The following is a 20,395-nucleotide window of genomic DNA, read 5'->3' as shown; positions in this document are numbered from 1 at the left end:
GCTTCTAATGATTGCAAACAAAGGTACTGTATATGTAATTATATGTTTTTTTCTCAAAATGCTTTCTCTGAAAGTGTTACAAAATGAGTTACAAAATTAAAAATAAAAACACTTCTCATACATGTAAGGCGCTATAAGTACTGATCATCCAGATTTATTCTCCTATGCTATTATTATTATTATTATTATTATTATTATTATTACTGTTTGCCTGCAATACATTACTGACAGGTGTTAATGTGGAGAGAGTTTTTCTATTTCCCTACAGTAGTCCAGCAGCAATGTGGTCATTGTGGTCTCTGTTTTTTTCTCTCTGGAACACCATTCAAACAGTGGTATAATGTGCTGCCACTCAGAGGCGTATCAAAGTATTAGTATTAATTCCTGAGGAGCCCAAGTCAAAGCTTTGCTAAAAGGAGCGGAGCTTTCAATTGCTCTAATGTGCCTTTTTTACCTGTAAGTTTATTCTGAGGTCTCAAAGTGTGTGTTAACAAGAGAGCATGAACTTTATGCAAATTCTGTACTCCTGTAGTTTGTAGGAAACAAATATTTAAAAGTAGTTTACTTTTTAACACACTGTAACACACTCATTTTATGCATTTCTACTATGCATATACACATCATACAGAAGTAAAATAATAACTAACTAATGGTAATTTCCTGAATAAGCAGATATTCCTGGGTGCCCTTCAGAACACAAATTTGTACACGGGGAAAGGTTGAAAAGCTCTTAATGGGAGGTTGTCTAATTTTTTGTCCAACTTTTAATTTTAGCTCGAGCTTTCATACCATAGGATCATATTTGATCCCTATTCTTTTCCCATCCCTTGCATACAAAAACACACACATACTTTCATTGCAAGCGCTCTAAGTAGAGGGTTTTTTTTCCCATCTCTGAGGGCACTGCTTTTCCAAAACTGCCTGGGGCTACACTATAGCACCTCGCATCCCTGCGGCCCTTTGCCCGGCTCGTAATAGCCACTCTCCATCTGTGTCACATGGACAGATGATGAGACATTTCCAGTTTCTGTTTTTTTGGAGCGCACATCCACACAGGTTAAAATGCCAGAGTTGCCAAGGAACAGTCAAAAGCCATTAGTGTTTGGGACCATTTGCCCTGCAGCACTCCTTCTTTGGCACATAAGAAAGGAATGGGGGTGGGTGTAAATCACCAGCACTCTTCAGATGTAATGAGGTTGTGCAAATTCTCCCCCCCCCCCTCCCTTTTCCTTCTGATCCAGCATCATTTTTATGATTATTTCCACCTCTTTGGCTTGCCTTCATATTTTTTCTTTTCCCATGTATCTGTGTGCATATGTATGTGTGTGTGTGTGCAGTGAAGAAAGGCGAGAAGATGGTTGTAGAGTTTTGTTGCTTCTGCTTACTTAGATGGAAAGGAAGCCCTTTCGGCTTTAGGGGAGGCCGGGCAGCTGTATAATGAAGTGACATGTCAGTCTGTAAATACTGAAGGGTTGACTCTTCCTTGTGCGGGACGGGATCGTGTTGCAGTGAAAATGGAAACATCAATAAAATTAATCTGCCAGCTTTTTGCTGTGGCTTTGCAGTTTCTGTGGTCTAAAGAGGTGGGTGGCAAGAGAAAGGGGAAAGACCTGTGATGCCAAAATAAAAACTTTATTAGCTAGAAAACAGTCCACTTTGTAGCTATTCTGGTCTTGCTGTGATTACTATTGTTGTTCAAGTTTAAAAAAATAGTTGAATTAGCAAGTGGTGCCCTGTTGCAGTTGTCAGGAAGCTACTCTGTGTCCAGCTCTGGCTACATCAAGTCCAGAGTTTATTGTTTTAGGCTTTCCTGAACAAGGATTTTACTTAGCGTGGGATTTATGGCATTTGCTGCTAATGAATGTCTATTCTTAAATTACAAAACTCACAGTCTCTACCCAATTCCCAGATGTCCTCCCAGGACCCCAGCTTCTTAAACATCAGCAGGGAGCACAAACTCTGCACTTCTCTGTTTTCCTCTTTCGTGTGGCTCTGGGCTAATGATGTGTAAGGAAAACACAGCGCAGGGAAAGAAGAGAAAAATAACTAGAAAAAAAAGGAGAGAAGGAGAGAGAGCCCCTACTCTGTCCTTGTATTCTTCATTTATTTTGCATTTGATTACGCCACCAGTCGGATCTTTCTTCTTCCCCCTTTTTAATGTTATTAGTTCAAATATTTATGCGCGAATATGGCTTGTATAGGTGCTCATGATTGATGCCTCCCCAAAAACAGGAAGACATGCAAGTATGAATTTTAAGAAAGTCGGGGTCCCGCAATGCCTTAGTGGAGGAGTTTTTCAGATACATAATTTAGATGCCCTCAAGGAAGGCTTTCAAGGCATTTTCGCCTGAGGGTAAGAAAAAATAACTATGACTGTTAAAAGTAAATCATTTTTGCTAATGCACAATTAATGCCAGTGAAAAGCACAGAAGAAGAGAGAGCTGGGGATGGAAACTTCGGTTTAAAGTGAGCAACCTGCCTTGATATGCACCGGTTTCTTCTTTAAGCAAAATGATGATGGACGTTAATGTAGCGGAAGCCAAAGTTGTCCTGTCATGCAAATCGTGCAGTCGAAAGGGGAGGGGTTGAGGTGTGCTCTAGTCCATTATGTGCATCGCACTGTAACGCAGTGCCACCTCAGTATTTGTCCTTGGACACTTTTTTTTCTCAGCTCAGTTTATTATTAATTATTCAGAATATGTATGTGAATTTGCTATGTGTGTGAATTTGCTTTTTAAAATATCTTTTTTCTCGTTATAAAATTCTAATAAGAAAACTATTTAGCATTGTGCATGATTTCTGACTGAATTAATACCGTACTTGGAGAATGATTGTCTTCCTGTTTTTTCATGCTTATTTTTCTTACCAATAATTGTACATAGTGTGTCTTTTACAACAGTAAAAGAAAACTTTTTTTAGTGAGCTTCGATTAGGAATACCTGGAGTTTTGCCCTTCCTTATCCTTTTGTTTCTCTCTTCTCTTGTTTGTTTCAGGTGATGGTTTAGATAACAGTGTGGCCTCACCTGGCACAGGTGACGATGACGATCCCGACAAGGACAAAAAACGACAGAAAAAAAGGGGAATTTTCCCAAAAGTAGCAACAAATATCATGAGAGCGTGGCTATTCCAACATCTCACAGTGAGTGGAAAGATGCTTATTTTTAAATTTATTGCCCTGTACAGCGGCCTCATGCACAAAACTGTATTTTGCCTACTTCATCTTAGGAGCCTTGTGTTTGCCATACCTACTGTGAAATGGAATAACTGAATCTGCATTTTTCATTTATTTCTTTGGTTAGCTGGATGTTTGTTTCATGTTAAAATCAGTAGCTGGGATTAACATGAAATTGCTGCGTAATCCTGCAACACCTCTGAACTCCAGAAATGATCAGTCATTTGCGTTTGCAAAGCAAACTTGATTATGATGCCCTTTAAACAATCACACCAATGTTTACTTTGTATATATAATTATTATAATTTGTTTTTCATGAATGTTTAAATACAAAAGCATGCCATCTCCTGATGTATGTACACAGTTCTATCAAAAAGCCAGATGGTTATGTTTCTGTTTATACTTTATGTAACACAGAGATTAAAATAGCATTTTTGCCATTCGTTAAGCAAATTATCTTAAAAGTTAGACCACTTTGATACTGGAGATTATCTTTGAGGAAAGAGTGACACTTTTTTTGCAGCATTCATTCTGGAGTTGTTTTTTATGTGCATGGTTTCTGTAGACAGTGATGGTTTGTTTATCAAGTGTTTTTCTTTTTGTGAAGGTAAAAAAAACATTTTCCCCTACTCTGCGAGCTTGTGGCTGTTACTCTAGAAAAAAACATGCACCCCTGTTCTGTTGTATATAATTGCCATCGAATAATAATTTGATAGAAGAGGTATACAGCATCGTGGGATCATGTGAAGCTCTCTGGTTTCATCACATTAAATAACATTCCTTTGTTGCCCTGTACTAAATGTGTTCCTTGGTGAATTCTTTAGTGTTAATAATCACAACATTCCAACACATAGCTTGCTGAACTGCAAAATAACATTCCCCATTAGTGGGGAAGTTTGAAACTACTCAGTACAGAGTAAACTGTGCGCTTGTGTTCTCCCTGTGCTGAACATTTAGTCAGAATAGCTTTTGGTGATTATACATACAACTCAGTAACACGAATAAAATTGGTCATCTGATGAAATATTTACAGGCTGCAGAAAGTTAGTTACAGTCTCCTGGTTTGAGGCAGAGGGGTGTGAGTAGGGAGGTTCTCTCTTGAATATGTGTGCTCTGGCAGTGTGGCAGTGAGGGACTGCATGTGAGGTGACTCAGTGGTGTCAATACCCATTGAAGTGGCGTGGTAAAGCAAGCAAGCAGGTGGCAATGGACAGATTTTTCCCGACTGCCACTTTTGATGTAAGGACATTATTAACTAGCAAAGGTGTATTGATTGTGGTTGTGAGGTCAGAATGCGGAGTGACTCCTCCGGAGCTGCAGATATGGGGGAGGGGAGAGTGCCGAGGTTAGCCCTGGGCTGCAGCTTAGACCCTTAAGAAGGTCAGGTGCTCCATGTGCCCACTTTGCCCAGAGGACTTAGATGGAACAGGGGTCCCAAGGCTGATTACCTAACCAAAGACAAAATAATGAGTCCTAAGCAAATACTGACTAATTGAAAGGGCTGTAAATCCATTACATATTGGTCAGGGATAATCAGGAGTATTTAATCACTTTTATCTATTCAGGAGCACTGAAGCTGCAACAGCAAAGCCCTGAACCTTGCCATGCGCTTATTATTCTCATCATTATCAAAATTACTTCACAGCTGTTCTTTGCTACATCACCTCAGCTGGAGATTTAGCAACCTGTAAAATGTTTTTAATTTGGAAGTTGAGTGAGTGTGAGAGAGAGAAACTGCTGGGAGTTTTTTTTTCTGTTCTGCAGCAAGCTGAAGGCTGGTGGGCAAGTCGTTTTTTTTTTTTAAATCCCAGCGTACGAGTACAGGCGAAGCCACCTACCACAGTGGTTATTTTTTTACACACACGTCTGCTAGTTAATTTACTCGGCTCCTACCAAGTCGAAATTTCTTGCTTTATTGAAGGATCATTAGGCGGCTTTCCTGGCAACTAAAGGAATGTAAGTATGGCCCTCTCAGGGTTGTAGCGCTCCCTGATTTTTTTTTAAAAAAGGGGGGAAAAAGTGATTCACAAAGCTTTGGAGCCTTTGCTCTATTTTCTATAGAATTGTTTTAAAATTGCATTGAAAGAGAGAAAGATGGAGAATGAAGCCCCATAGACTTGTCTAGAAGCAGTTTTTATTCATGGAAATGCAAGCTTCAAGACCTCTTTTCCCCTTTTATTATTTCTCCTGATGTTGTCTCAAATCTTTATTCGTCCCTTTTGTGAAAACCCTGGCCCGTTCTTGTACAAGCAATAATCCCTTCCTTTAAACCTACCTTTATATTTTTTGGAGTAAAAGGGGACTAATTGAATTATCCCCCCTCTACCCCCACCCCCCCACCCATCTCTTTTATTTTAATTTGTTAGGCAAATGTATTTTCCATTTCAGGATGTGTTCGTGCAGGGGGAATGCTAGGGGACTTTGGCCCTTGAATGGCCTATTGCTGCATTCTGGCATTCATGCATTCATTAACTGGGGAGAAATAAAAGAACTCTGGTTGTATTTTTTCAAACACCCGGCCAGCATGGAGCAACTTTTCCATTAACCACAGGGGTCTTTCTACATATGTTCTCAACCCCAAGCTATTGTCACCTATTCTGAAAAGCTCAAAAGGAGCCCCCAAAAACAACAAAGGCCAACAGTAACAATTGTTAGCTTTTAGATTCAGAATAACAAAATCAGTCACCCCCCCCCCCCAATGCTCTCCAACTACCACTTCTTCTGTCCACCACACACAATTTTTCATATCAGTTTAGATTTCTGATTCATTAAGTGAAAATAAAAGTATTTGCCTTTCCAAGTACGAGCACAAGAGCTTCTGTTTTGTTTTTCTGGACGGTTTGATTGTTTAAGTTCAGTCTGGAGACGAGAAAAAAAACCCACCTAGAGATGTCATTTCCTTTAACGCACGGTGCAAAACAGAAATTACATAAGTCAGCCAGTAAAGAAGACTAGAGATTCTGCCTTTTCCTTTTCTGGATATCGTCCAATCGCAGGCGGAAAAGGGAAATCCCAGATTGTTGGTATAAGCTTTTCAATACTATGGGGAGATTATGTTATCAGAAAGGTAAACTTTACTGTTAAGGCAGATTTTACTTCACTTCAAAGATGGAGAAATAAAAGGAGGGCAGGGAATCACTCACCCCAGCCTCGGTGTATTCAGAGACTTGGAAGTGCCCTCGTGTTTCATGTGGAGGAGTCCTCAGTCCACTCAATTAGCCTCTCAGCAGCCCTAGCTTTCCTCCTCAAGAGCTCCCTGTTTATCCCGCAAAGGCAAGAGTGGACGGGCATGAAAACAGGAAATACTCAGACATGACGATACCACTTGGAGCTCTCGCGCAGCTTTTCAGCTGTAGAGCAAAACATTAGCCTCACACCAGAAATAATAATTATAGTCAAGGACGGCACCGTGAATTCAATTAACTTGTGTTATATAATGGGTCAAAATCTTTACTTCAGCCCAGAGAATCACCCTAAGTGTGTTTGGAGATTCCACATGTGGCGAACTTTCATATTCCTAAGGAAATAAAAAAAAGTTTAAAGACATGTTTTTAAAAGTCAGAACTTATAGATTTAAATCATTACTTTTACCACCATCATCATTAGTAGTAGTAGCAGCAGCACTTTTTACAATAATAAGAAAACTAATAACGTCATTAGCTGGACAGGGCATTGGGATTGGAAAGACGCTGGTCAGTTGTGCATTTGCACATTAGTCTCCATGGCGATGCTGTAGTGATGAAAGTCATCTTCTTGTCTGATATATTATGCACGGCCCCTGATCTGCTGATCTACCTTTAAAAAGCTCACCATGTTACCCCTGAACATGGGCCATGTTGCTATCCCTGACAACGGATGTTTGTCTTACCAGAAAACAAGTCCACCACTCCGAAAAGCCTGTGTTTAAGTAGACTAAACATTTACCCTTTTTCCTGTGGCCTGTTTGTGTCCTCTTAATCCGTGTGTATTGTTCCACCACTAGTGCCATTAAGCTGGTAGAACACATCTGCTAACGGTTTAAACATCGCACAAGAGCTCTCCTGCCTCGTTCCTATTTTATTTGTCCGTTTGATTTTTCTTTGACGGTTTTGTGCTTCAGAAAGTTGTTGGAAATTGTTTTACTGTGGCATGCTGTTTTGTTTTTTTGTTTGTGATGGGGATCCGCAATCTCTTTCGCATTCGTTGTTTAATGTCAGTACGAAAGATGTTTTGTGTTTTGGGGGGGGGGGGGGGGATGGGTTTTGGGGGGTCATTAGGGTTCAGGGCTGAGTGAGGCCCCCCAGACTCATTTGTCATGTGCTTGTTTGCCGCAGAGACTGGAAGTCACCCTTAGCAACCGAAGGACAGTTTGGTTTGGTGTGTGGAAGAAAAACAAACCTAAACAAGAAAAAAAGTCATGTTTAGGAGATCATCAGTCACAGAGCTATCTGATAAATATTGAAGGGGGCAGCTACAGTGCGCTCTTATTTCAAACAACGTTCCAAATGAATCCTATTCTACAACACACTGGTGAGGACAGAAGTCAACTCTGTCTGCCATCTGTTGTTCTCTCCCTTCTTTCTCACAATAGCCCATGAATCTGGGAAGCAGAATCAGACCCATTGGTGATGAACTAATAACATTATTAGTAGACATATAGAATTAATTAGCGGAACTGCATGATTTCAAATGAACACTGTTATATTTATTCATTGGTGTATTTAATTTTCACCTAGAAAGCAGTGTTGTCTACTTAGCTCTCACAGAGGAAAAAGGAACTCTTAAAAAAAAAACTTACATTTATAATTTCCATGAAGTTCAGAAGCCCAGATCCTGTAACTTTTTTATTGTGGGTTGTATAATTATATAGCAGACTACATCACCTTGTATTTCATGGCAGATTCCTTTACTTACTTAAAATCCCTGTGGTGTATGTCTTTTACTGAAAGTGATTGACAAAGCCCTGTTTACAATATGCAGGGAAAGTCTGAAGCTGTTCCAAAGATTTATTATGGCATTAGAATGTAATAGCCGTGAATTGTTTCATGCCGTACATCAGTCCTTTTCACTTCTTTCCTAATCCAGATCTGTCATAGTTCCACTTCAAAGGGTGTATCTATTATGGGACTGATAGAAATTAAATACAACACCATTAACACAGTTAAGTGTAGGAGGAGAATGGGCGGTAAGGAATTCTTGGCATTTTAGTTTTTTTTTCAAAGACAAGTTTGAAAGTTTTTTTTGGATTTCTGTCGGAATCTTACGTTCATGGCAGGCTGCATTGCCCCTTCCTGTTATATGTTTTTAAATAAACAGTATTGTGTGCTCTGTTTATTTTAGTGTTACAGTACATGCGAATTTAAGCAGCTGTGTCCTTAAACAAATGGCCAAGTTCCCACCATACTCTCAACGCAGCAGTTTGTTCATCGCGGATTTTGCATTTTGTCACTTGTCTTTTAATTAAGTTGTAAAGCCAGCACTTACTACAGGATGTTTAGAATACAGCTAGATTCACGCAAATACAAGGTGAGCAATTGAGAAAAATCCTGAAATAAACCACTTTCCATTGCATGTCTGTGTCGGCCCTTCAAAAAAACACAGTGAAAAGCTATACTTGTCCTTTGAGTGTATGTACATATAGAGCGACAGAAAACTGGCAGTGTATTCAGTTGTTTTTTTATTGTTGAGAGGTGCTGCTCAGAACAAATAAATGAAAGTCTGCTACATGAAACTTTGATGTTCTTTTGAGATGACTGCTTTTTTGGTGACCTGAGGAGAAGAAAAACAGTGAGGTCTGTGTGTCATGTCTGACCTATATACCTGAATTACTGCTTGAGACCTTTAAAAGTCATCATGCATCACCAGCGATTCCTAATGCATAACCAAGTTCTGACTATGCATTAAGAATATTGATCCATTAACTAGAAATAGTTCAAGAAATGCCTGGTTTAGAGCCATTGAAATGAGTATGATGTAATAGACAAGGAAGGAAATGATAACGCATACTCCTTAATAGTTTAGGCTGGCTGGTACCAAACATTGGCCTCCTGCATGCCCCTACTGTTTTTCTGCGGATAGCTTTGCCATGGTGGAATGTTTCTCGGGTACAGTGAAATCCTTTTGGAAGTGGTTCTCTCTCTCTCTCTGTCCCCTCGGCAAAGCTGGAGGGGGTTCTGGGAAAAGACCCTGGCTGTCAATACATTTGCCATTAATCATAGGCTGCCATGTTGTGACGCAAGATCTAAAAACATCCCATTGAGATGTTGTTATGTGCTAGAGGCTTACAAACAGCACAGAGCCTTTGATATTCATCTCACACCAGGATAAGGAAAATGCAGAGTAAAAAAAAACTGCAAACAGGGGAGACTGAGCAAAAATCAAAAACAGATCCAGTTTCACTACATTGTTTGGTTTGCCATGGGACCTCAGCTGCAATAAATCTCTGTTGTTTTGTCTTTTTGTTGTTGTGTTTTTTTTCTTGCTTCCACTTTGTTTTTTTTGAAAACTTCATATAAGATTCCCCCAAAATAAAGCATGTTGCGTTTTGTGTTGCTTCTGTGTAATCTAAGCAAATCTGTTGCTCTGGGTTTTCTGTACCTTTTTTTCCTTGCCTGCTGCATAATGCGTTTGCTATCAGCTGATTTCATAATTACATGTATACATTAAGAGAGAGAAAGCAGCCTAATTTGTTGTGGTTTTCAATTTGCTATCCTCTTGGCAGTTCCCGTGGAGTCTTTTGACGAGAATTTCTCGGCAAACGCATGGTGCATGATGCAGGAACAAAACGTCACCCCGGCGTTGAAATTTATTGCACCAAGTTCAGACGAAAGTTTCCTGGCATGCCTGAGCACATTTTATGAAGAGCACCCTCGCAGATGAATGAATAGGAGAAAATGCGTTTCTCCAAATGGTTGAGACCGAAATAAAATGGAATAGAAAATAAAGCGCGCAAGTCTGCTACAGATGTGCAGAGCTATGAATATTCATGGGGTCTGCTGGTCCTGCTTTCCCCAGGGCTCCTCTGGCTTTCAGAAGAACCCTTTTTTAACCTCATAAAACAAGCTTGTACAATTATTTAGATAAAGGGCCCTGGTAAGATACAGTTTGCTGCAGCCCCCAGAAGCCCCCTTTTTTTTCTCCAGCTCGAGAAAAAAACCTGTAATTATCCACACTTTTCTGAATCCCCCTTAATGTTCATTATTTAAACCAGCGGCAATTACAAGTTCAAAGGGGTTTAGAGGGCCAGCAACCCGCATAATCACTGCCAAATTAAGCGGGACTCATTCGTCACAGAAGAGTACACTCTGAGCAGTGAATCATGCATGCAGTGACAGGCACTGATTTACATAAAGACAGAAATCTGTGCCCTCCAGGGCTGAACAGTACTCTATCCCCCGGAATCCTCTTATACGTGCATTTTATTTGGTGTTGGAAAGTTCCGGATGGCTAATACTCAGCTTCTTGTCCTTGTTCTTCCTCTTCGGCTTCCTCTCCACTGCTCCTATTCCACCTAAGAGCAAGATGTAAATTGGGGTATGAATTTCACTTCCAGAGTTAACATGCTCTGAGGTGTATCTTCTTTACCTTTCGGGACAGTTACAATGCCTAATCCTGTCTTCAGGTGGCTATTTAGCACATTCATTGAAGGTTTGGAAAAATCCAGGTGATCTCCTGTTACATGGCATGATGACCAAGGGTCACTTCACAGAACCTCCCAGACAGAAACAAAAATCACTCCCTGTTCATCTGGCCCAGGTGTCTTTTCCCCTATCTCTTTCTCTGTCTCTCTCTTCTTCCTGTCCACACTTAACATTTCAAATAAGTGCCTGTTTGCTTTTGGGATTCCTTAAATGGTCTTCAGAAAGATGTCTCTTTCAGGCATTTAGTCTTGTTAATGCACTCTTGTGCTTTGACTCTCTTGAGTCACGTGGCCCTTGCTCTTCTATGCTTACTTCAGCAATTCTTCTCTCTCTCTCGTTGATCTAACAATGTTCTATATACTTTTTTTCTGTAGCATATGAGGATAGACTCATTTTTATTTAAGCAAAATGCGTGTCAGGAAATGAAAGATCTTTGTTAATTTAGTGACCAATTAATTTAGGTAGACACATTTGTGCTTATGCACTTTGCAATTCTAAGTGTGTTCATTAAAAATGTTTCCTTAGGTGTTAGTAGACAACAGCATTTATTTTTATTAATTATATCAGATTCTTTTGATTCAGATATTAGAAAGTGATGAAGCCTATGGCAAAGGAAGGCATCTTTCACAGATCATTTTAAGTGTATGGATTCAAACAGAGTCAGATCTATTTAAGGCACAGTTTGAGCTAAATTAGGTAAATAAATATAGTGCAAACTGCCTAAAAACTGCAGCAACTGTAAAAGATGTGTGTTTAAGGAAAGACAACCCCCATGACACGTGTAACATGCTGTACAGATGTTAGCAATTCTACAACATAGCATTCCTACGTTAGATCTGTGTTGTAATTGCTATAATAGACCTAGTAACCATTGACAGTAATGGAATCAGCACAAAGTATCTGAAGCAGCCAGAAATTGAATGATCTGACAATTTGTTTCAAGATGTCCAAGATATCAAGTTGTTGGTTTTAAGGAAAATTACCCTACCATATCCCTCTTCCTTTGTAGTATAGTTTAAAAAATCCTGGAATTTCCTTTTTGTGTTTTTCAATTGTTATGAAGACAAAACAATGTCTTTTGAACACTTCTACAGAAATATCATATGAAATGATCTTGGAAGTCATTTTAGCCATGCTAAACTGTGTCTGAAAAATAGAGTTTAAACGCTGTTGTAATTATGGTCACCTCTGTGGTAGCCTGGGTAAAAGAAGAATATGAGGGAAAGCTGTCTGGGAAATGACTTCCTGAGACATTAACATCAATCACTGCCCTAGTCAGGCCCCCCAATTCAGACCATCAGGAGCAGAAATAAATAATAAAAAAGAAAAAAAACTGCAAGCCGCAAGAGAGAACGAACAAGAGGAGGAGAGAGGACCTCGTGTACAATTTTACGACATACAGTAATTCTTCAAGAGCTGCGTGTACTTCATTCAGGGAACCAAAAAAACAGCGGTTGTCCAAGCAGAAAACCCGAATTAAGAGTTTGAAGATGTCTGGGGTAAACCCTCTTGAGCACTTTTTCCCTCTTTGAGAAAAGCATAGGGAGTTTATTATTCTGAGGGCCCATTACGAGTGGCATCTAATTTGAAGCTGCTGGTTAAATTCAGCGCCTGTTGGTCAAAGTATACAGTTGATTGCTTGATTACATCATTAATTTTTCCAATGTTGCACAGAAAAAAAAAAACAACAGCTGTTTTATACCTCTAGTCAACTTCAGTTTAACTGATGCAAGCTGAAGAGCCTTGGTCACCTTTCTTGGTGCTTGTGTTACATTCCTGAGATGGGGCTCAGAGAGCTGTTGAAAAGAAGTGAGGCACTTGTCAACAGCATCTGAGGTTCAACTTCTTCAGCTTCTTTGGTCTGCAAGGTTCATGACCTTATTTTGTACTTTTAGTCCCAAACTAACGTGGTGTACTGCTTATTTTAAACAAGCTTGTTACATCTTGTTTCAGGTTATACAAACACACTCACATTTATTGATTGCAGTAAAATAAACCTTTTTGAATTTGGACCAGTGTAACACACACAAAAACAATAAAATCATACATATGCAGTTGGATTTAGCAGTGCAGTAAAAAGAGGTGGGTGCAAAGGAAGAATGTGCCTCTGGTAATGAAAAATGTGAGATAAGAATTGAAGCTGAAAAATTCATTAACTTCTCTAATAGCTAGGTATGTCAGTTATCTTTAATTAAAATTGCCTCTAGTTTTTAAGTCTTTCATATAATTTTAGAAAGTCCTCTTGCATGTGTATAAATGGGGAGGTTTTAAAAAGGTTCCAAAATACTAATCCTATCCTGACCAACATGAGAGTATTTAAACCCACCTGAGTTTGTTTTAGTTGTGCAGCAGCACAGTAGTCTTAAATCTTGGCCTAATTTTTACTAATATGCATGCAGATTGTGTTAACACGGAATGTTTTTTTTTTTTGCTTCTAGGCTTTGAGTTTCATTAGTTAAAAAAACTATTGGCATGAAAAGGTCAGTGATGTTTCCAATTTTTTTATTGCTGTAAGCTGAGCTAGCTGATGATCAATCTCCAGGGAGGAGGCAGGATCACTCCTGTTTCCTGTTGGGCTTGCTGGAGAATAAAGCTAATGAAAAGATAGAACCTAATGGCAGCGCAGTGCAGGTCAGAGGGTATTGAGTTTAGAAGGGTAGTTGTGAGTAGTTAAAACTACATAGATTAGTAGAAAAATACCAAATGACAGTATTGGGAGGGCCTAGATAGCAGTTTAGAGACAGGCAGCCTGTGGTTTTCCCCCTTTTTAATTTTAAAGGACATTTGAGTATTTCTTACAACCTGTCTCCCCCTTCTGAACAAAAGAACAGCAAAGTATTGGGGTCACATGTCAGATACACTATGTATTTTTTCGGGGGAGGTTTATACAATGATGTCACCCCCTATCACCTCAGCCTACACAAAGCTCACATAGGCAAGTTTGACACACACCTACCTTTGCATTTGAGAATTGTTGTTTGTTATCCAATGGGAAACCTATTCATGCTTCTCTTGGCTGATCTGACAGTATAGACGTTCTTTGATGAAACACATCTTTAGATCTGTAGTTTCTAGGAGCAAATCATTGTAGCAAACAACTGAATTGTTGTTAAGCATTAAGATTTGTATTCAGTATAATTCCAAATTGGCTTTTTAAAACAAAATGGTGAGGTTGTGTGTTACACTTCTCTGATTAAAGTCGCCACTTTTTTACACTGAGAACTAATGTGATATATAATAATACAGTGAGTAATACAAAATTAGATCAAATTTAAGTTTAAATGGTACTCACTAATCATTCACTCTCATACAAACCTTCCAAACATTTATGGACTTTTGTTCTTATTTTCTGCAATATTTAACAGTAGGTTTAGCAACTGAAATCGTTTTCAGTGCATCTCAGCTCTTTCCAATGTAATGTTTATTCTACTTGAAAAATTGTTTTGGTGGGTGACATCATTGACTTTTGGATTATTCACCATCAACAACTAAACTCTGCAGTTTTTCACATTTTTGCTGTGACCTTACTAACTAGCTTTCCAATTGCTTCTTCCTTGGATCTCGTTTTCTTTCATATTTGTGAGAAAGACATGCATGTTCTTTTTTAATAGTGGAAGATGGAATGTTTTTAGTGAAGCTGTTTTCCCTGCCATGGTGTAAATAAGTACATAATACCTCTTAATTTATTTGAACGTGAGATTTATAGAGTATGTAAGTGACACTTTTTGTGCCCAAGAAAGATTTGTGTGAACAATGTACAGTGGTAAATTAAAGATATGCAGATGTGCATCCTTAGATTCTTTATAGAAAAACAACTCTAGCAATCCTAACAATTTGGTTCCTGGCACATTTCATACAGCACTTCCCTAACTTCAAAGTTATTGCCATCTTTTTTTGTATTTGTAATGTTTATCAGCTTAAATAGTTTGATACTAAATACTGCGAGTATGTTTGATTTGAAATGAGTCAAACAGGATTTGTAGGCTGAATATACTCCAAACTGAAATTAACCTGTCTTAATGCTTGGGATCAATCTCCACTTTGTGTGACTAGTGTCAGTGATGTCAATAAATACTAACTGATAATTGTAGGCATAAAGAAAATTGAGATTCTGGAATATCTTTCTCTCTTAACATTGGTGTCACATTCTTAAACCAGTACCTTGAGTGCTTGATTAAAAGAGCAGCAGTTTTCACATGAGATGACCTGTTGTTTTATCCAGCAAGGAGGGCTTTATTAGTTGTTTTATTGTGGAGCCAGGAGATTCCAGTTAGTCTTGATCTGCTGGCATGTAATAACTCGATCTGTTTCATGCAGACAAAATATATTAAAAGTATGGACGAGTGAAGTTTGTGCCCCAGGGAGAAGGCGAGATAATGCATTGAAATTGTTCAGAGGTAGTTAGATGCCTAATGGTCTAATATGTGTGCTATGTGAGGTCCAGGGTCTGCTTCTCATAAATTCTGGCTAGACTGATCGAGTAATTTCAGGCACAGGATGAAACCGCCAAGTAGTCATCACTGTTCTACATCTGCAACTGTGGCTTTCTGGCTTCTTTTTATTTAGAATTGTTTGTGTGTTTGGCAAATAAAAATCCTTTAAAGTATCAAGGTATTAGAAAGATGGAACTGCCGAGCTCTACCAAAATGACTTGTGTCTTTCTCTGCTGTAAGGTTCAAGGTGCAATTGATGGCTCAAGCGTCAAGTGTGTGTTATACAGTAGTTGTACTTTTTGTTTTGCAGGTATTGTGTGATCTTTTGTCTATTTTTTTTATTTTTTTTATTTGATTGACCTCTGATTACAGTCACAGCCAGGCAAGGCAAGGTCTAGAACTGCATAGGGTTGTACTGTATGGCTCAGCAAATATCTTGACTTAATACACACACCTACCTCAACACAACTGCTCAATGCAAATGATAATTTGTTATTGAAGTCTAAAAGCATGCCTGATTAGGGATGACCACTGCAGAATTCCACCTATAATCCCCACATCTATTGTTGAACATTTTTTACATTTCGGTGTATGGATACAGTGTAAAGCTGGCCCGAATTAACCTGTACCGAAAGACTCTAATTGCCTCTCACCCAGCCACTGCTCATGTTTGATTTATCTGATTCCTCTGTTTAGAGATTCTCTGGTTTACAATGTGTGCACAAGCCATTAAATTGGTGTTGATGTTTATCCAGAGGACTTGCCATCAGTGTGTCACACAGGTTTCCTATGAATTTATGACTAGGTAATAGAGACGAGTGGCAGGATCTGGTCTGCCATCAGTGGGCATTTCCCTTTCACTCACAGATATTTCACGAGATAATACCTGGCCATTTGCCTGCTGTGATGTACTGGTGTGGCACATGTGCTGTAAAAGTTGGTGTTGATAATCCTTTGTTTTAAGACATCGTTCTCAGGTCAGAAGACATATAACTCATGAGGTATACCTTCAGTATACAGTCATGCCTTGATCTAATGGAATGGATATTTCAACATGAAATGAAAGGCTTGGGGCCAGTTGATTCTCACTAATCCCGGTCCAGTGTACCCCCAGAAATGGCAACTATATATTATTTTAAATTCTGTCCAATATATATTTGAAATTAGTGCATAATAAAGGTTGCCTCTGCTGACCAATGGCAATGCACCTTATTGAATTTACACCTTAGAAATGGGTGTGACCATTTTTGTACTCCCTTTCTGCAGTGCTGTTGAATGTACTGCAGCTAACATCCCAGCTCCACTGCCTCCTTGTTCCCTGACCTGAAAACCAAAGTTAAATGCATCATCCCTACCTCCTGCACTTCCAGGAAAAAAAATCAAGTGAGGGAAAGAATCTCTTGAAGGAGCCAGAAGTTCCACCCCTGACTTGGGAACGTGGAGTAATTCCTCATTGTTAGGCTAGCCGGATGTCCGCAGGGTGGCTAAACCCTCCTTGTTAGGTGTAAGACTGGGGTTGGGGCTTGCCGCACGGTCCCCCCCTAGGTTCTAATGGAGAAAAGACCGGTGCCACCAGCAGTGAAAACACACTGAAACCCATCATGCCCAATGCAGCAGAGCCCTGTGCACAACCAAGACACAGAAGAACCGACAAGGATGCTGACCCCAAACATGTCTCTTTTAATTTGCCATTTACAGCTGTTTACATTTGTGGCCGTTTCCCCTGTTCTCTGGGTGAACTGTGTGTGCATGTCAACCCCCATCCTTTTATAGCCTTCTGACTGTGCTCAGCACTGGAGGTTTAAAAATTATTGCTTTTTAGCCTTATGGATGTTTACTGTTATGAGCTGTGTGCTGCAGATCCTCTAGGGGCCCCCCAGTCCTTCCCTTTGCAGGCAACAGTTTGCTTGGCAGGCAAATTGATAGCCAAAGTTGCTCTAGAACCTTGCACCATCTCAGTGAACATAAATTAATGGTGTAAAGCAAACAGGCAACTGGCAAGAAGCCAAGAGCGAACAGGAGAGAAGCCAGCTATTGTTGAGGGGGCAGCTCTGTGTTCTACAAGGGAGCCCCTGCACACAATAGCACTACATTGCTGCTGGGTTTAGAGTGCAGCCTTTGAAGTGTATGAAATGATAACTGTTTCATTTCTGAAGACACAACCGTTGAGGCCATTCACAGCCTGCTGTAGTAATTGTTACTCTGTAGTCCATAAGCGCTGGCAAGGCAGGCTGTAAGCAACTTATTTGTGGCATTCGGTGCTTGTGTGTGTTTATGTGTGTGTGTGTCTGTGTGTGTTTCTTTAGCTTAGAAAGCTGTCTTAGGCAGATGGGCTGGGTGAGTGAGTCATGTGACATTCTTGCCTGTTTTCTCTTGTTGTCAGGAAGCAAAGAGGACTCCAACCTCTGGTGAAACTTGAAAAGCACCAGAAAAACAAATCCAAAACAAAAACAAAGAAGGGGCAAATTATGAACAGCATTTTTTAATATAATTCATTTTTCAGAGCCCTACTTTACATTATTTTCATAGGTACATTTTTGATAATTAACTAGCTGATCCTGAAGATTCCTTTTTTAAAATAGGCAATTGTGAATTGCTCCTGCTTCCATTTGATCATTAATAGTATCAAGTATTTTGCATATTCTACTGTACGTATTAATTAGAAATAAACTCACTTACATTGCAGCATTGGATTCTATATTTTTACTAATTTTATTAAGATTCTGGTATGCATCTATTTTGAATATTGTTGGGATAAAATATAATAAAACAAACAAAGGCTCCTCTGAAAAGAGAAGAGAGAAAACACAACATTTTGGCTGTGAAACCTCTTCAGGTGTGAGAAAGGCCTTTTTTTTCTCTCTTCTCTTTTCAGCATGGAATAAACTTATTACTTGTTCCATTGCAGACTACGCATGCTGACGTACCTACCCACCTGAACTATTTTATTTAGAATATGCCAATCTTATTTTATCAATATTTAAAAAGTAATATTAAACATTGCATGATCATCCTTTATTGTGCTTGTGATTGCTAAAATAACAGGATTAAAAAACTGTAATAAGACCTTTCAATCAATTTGAAAAAAATATAAATATATGAAATAATAAAATTAGATGATCAAATGAGCAGCGAAAATGGGTAAATGTGTTCCAAGCAGTGAGGTTTGTGAGAAAGTAGTGTAGAATCATATGCTTTAAAATGATAATGTCTGTGGTTATTTAATATTTAAAGAAAATGATTTCCTTTCCTTGCTAAGTGGCTGGTTTATTAAATATAAGATCTAAAAGAAAGATAAATCGGTTTAATAAACACAGAAAAAAAGCACTAGCCCTCTTTATACGATACAAAGCAAAGAAAGCAATAAAAAAATACAGGGCTGGCTTGCCATTATATGAAAACAGCAGACTACAATTTCAAAAAAGCTTCATTAGCATGGAATGGTTTCACAGGACACCTAAACCTCTGACCTGTGTCTTTAATTCGCCGCAGTCTGGCTCCACACTGATGAAGTGATCTATCATCATTGCTACTACATTCTAGCGTGTACTTCTCCTGGAAAGTTCAGCTGCTGCAGGGGTGATTATGTAGAGCAACAGAGAGCACATTACACTCTGTAATTTAGCAAACAGTATGAATGAACAAAAACAAAAAATCTGCTGGACCTTTAACAGGCTCTATTCCAGATAACATACCCTAGCATTTCTGTAAAAGCTGTTACCAAGTTATTATTATAAGGTCAGATATTAGGAATAAACCTATCGAAAAAAAAGGTGTTTGCCATTAACCAGTTTCCACATAATTAACATGACCGTTCGATCCAGGCAAAACACTGGCTTCGATGCTAAACCACTAGTTTCTTGGCGTAATTACTTATAGACTGTTTTACATTTGTGGTCAATCGAATTTCAGGATATTGGATTGGATGTTTTTAACTTAGTAAATTGATTCCATTTAAAGCGAATGGAGATTTTTAGTAATTTCTTGGATTTTCTGTCCTCGGAGATTCAAGAAAATTCATTTTCCGTCACATTCTGAACTGAAAGAATCAGAAATAAAAACAGCTTTGTTTGTATTGTAGTGTTTTCTGTGTTAGTCAGAATCCCTCTATTTTTCTACGAAACGTCAGCATGATGAGTTCCACTGTTGATTGTGTCAGTACAAAATGTTGAGGAAGCAGCGTCAGATAGAAAGAACAGAAGGAAAAGCAATGGGAGAATCAAGAATGATTATTCAAATTGACAAAGGATGAACTAATGTAAAACTTTTGAATGAAGTAAGATGTTTGATTGGCAGTGCCTTTGATCAATTAAAAGTTCCTTACACCATTTTTTTGGTTCTGAAATCCTCATTCTCCTTGATGAGCCATCTTTCTTGTTTGTGCAAACCATTCATTATATGCCTGGTGGATGAATCCTGCCATTGGTTGGTGTATTTATCACTGTGGTACACTGCACAACCTGACAGAGTAGGATTGATGACCAGGAGTAGGCTGAATGGCCAAGGAAGCCTTAATACAATGTAAATTACCAACTCCTATTTCCAGTCGGGCCTATTCATTTCTCTCACCTCTGCTGAAAATTATTAGTGTTCTTTATAGTATCATGGAGGTCATTACTAATGTGTAAAGGCTGAGGCTGAAGAGAGAAAGGAAAAGACTGGTATTATTGCTTGTCGTTCATGGATAAAAGCAAAAGAAAAAGCCTGTTTCCCAAAGCCAAAAAAATGTCAGCACCTAGCAATCACAAATTTATTTCCATTTAAGCATTATCATCTTTCTTTGTTAATAATTTTAGAATATTAAAGTCACTGCATACATGGGTAGAAATCTGATTAATCCCTCTTTATGGGCTCGCAAGCTCATTTCATTATTTGCACAATCTTCTGGTTATTTTCTTATTAATTACACACATTCCTTAAATGTTTACAGACCTTAAACCAGAAACGGGAGTTCCATAAAAATATTCAATTACATTAATACATTTTTGTTGAAGATATTTAGAACCTTCAGTATTTGTCTTCCCCTTCTTTTTGAGTCAGTGCATAATTAGAATCCGATGCCGTCATGATCTTTGATCGGTATTTGCAGTTCAGTTTGAAGAGGTAATGTAACAGTTAAAAATAGACGTGGTGCTCTGAAACATGTTTTGATTCAGCCTAAAAGAATGAG

The 20,395-nt window shown here is 38.8% G+C and overlaps 1 protein-coding gene across 3 annotated transcripts in view; it reads left to right on the top strand.

Moving 5' to 3' along the window:
• The window catches only part of meis2a (Meis homeobox 2a), a 72,117-nt gene that overhangs the window by 28,455 nt on the left and 23,267 nt on the right, over nucleotides 1-20,395 (top strand). For all 3 annotated transcript variants that reach the window (XM_088924815.1, XM_088924814.1, XM_088924816.1), the window contains one exon: nucleotides 2,995-3,140. In XM_088924815.1, the coding sequence (XP_088780941.1) occupies nucleotides 2,995-3,140 (146 nt within the window). The remainder of the gene's footprint in view (nucleotides 1-2,994; nucleotides 3,141-20,395) is intronic.

Source organism: Atractosteus spatula, chromosome 9, assembly GCF_055471065.1.
Source record: "Atractosteus spatula isolate fAtrSpa1 chromosome 9, fAtrSpa1.hap1, whole genome shotgun sequence".
Lineage (NCBI taxonomy): Eukaryota > Metazoa > Chordata > Actinopteri > Semionotiformes > Lepisosteidae > Atractosteus > Atractosteus spatula.
This window is presented reverse-complemented; position numbering and strand designations above follow the sequence as displayed.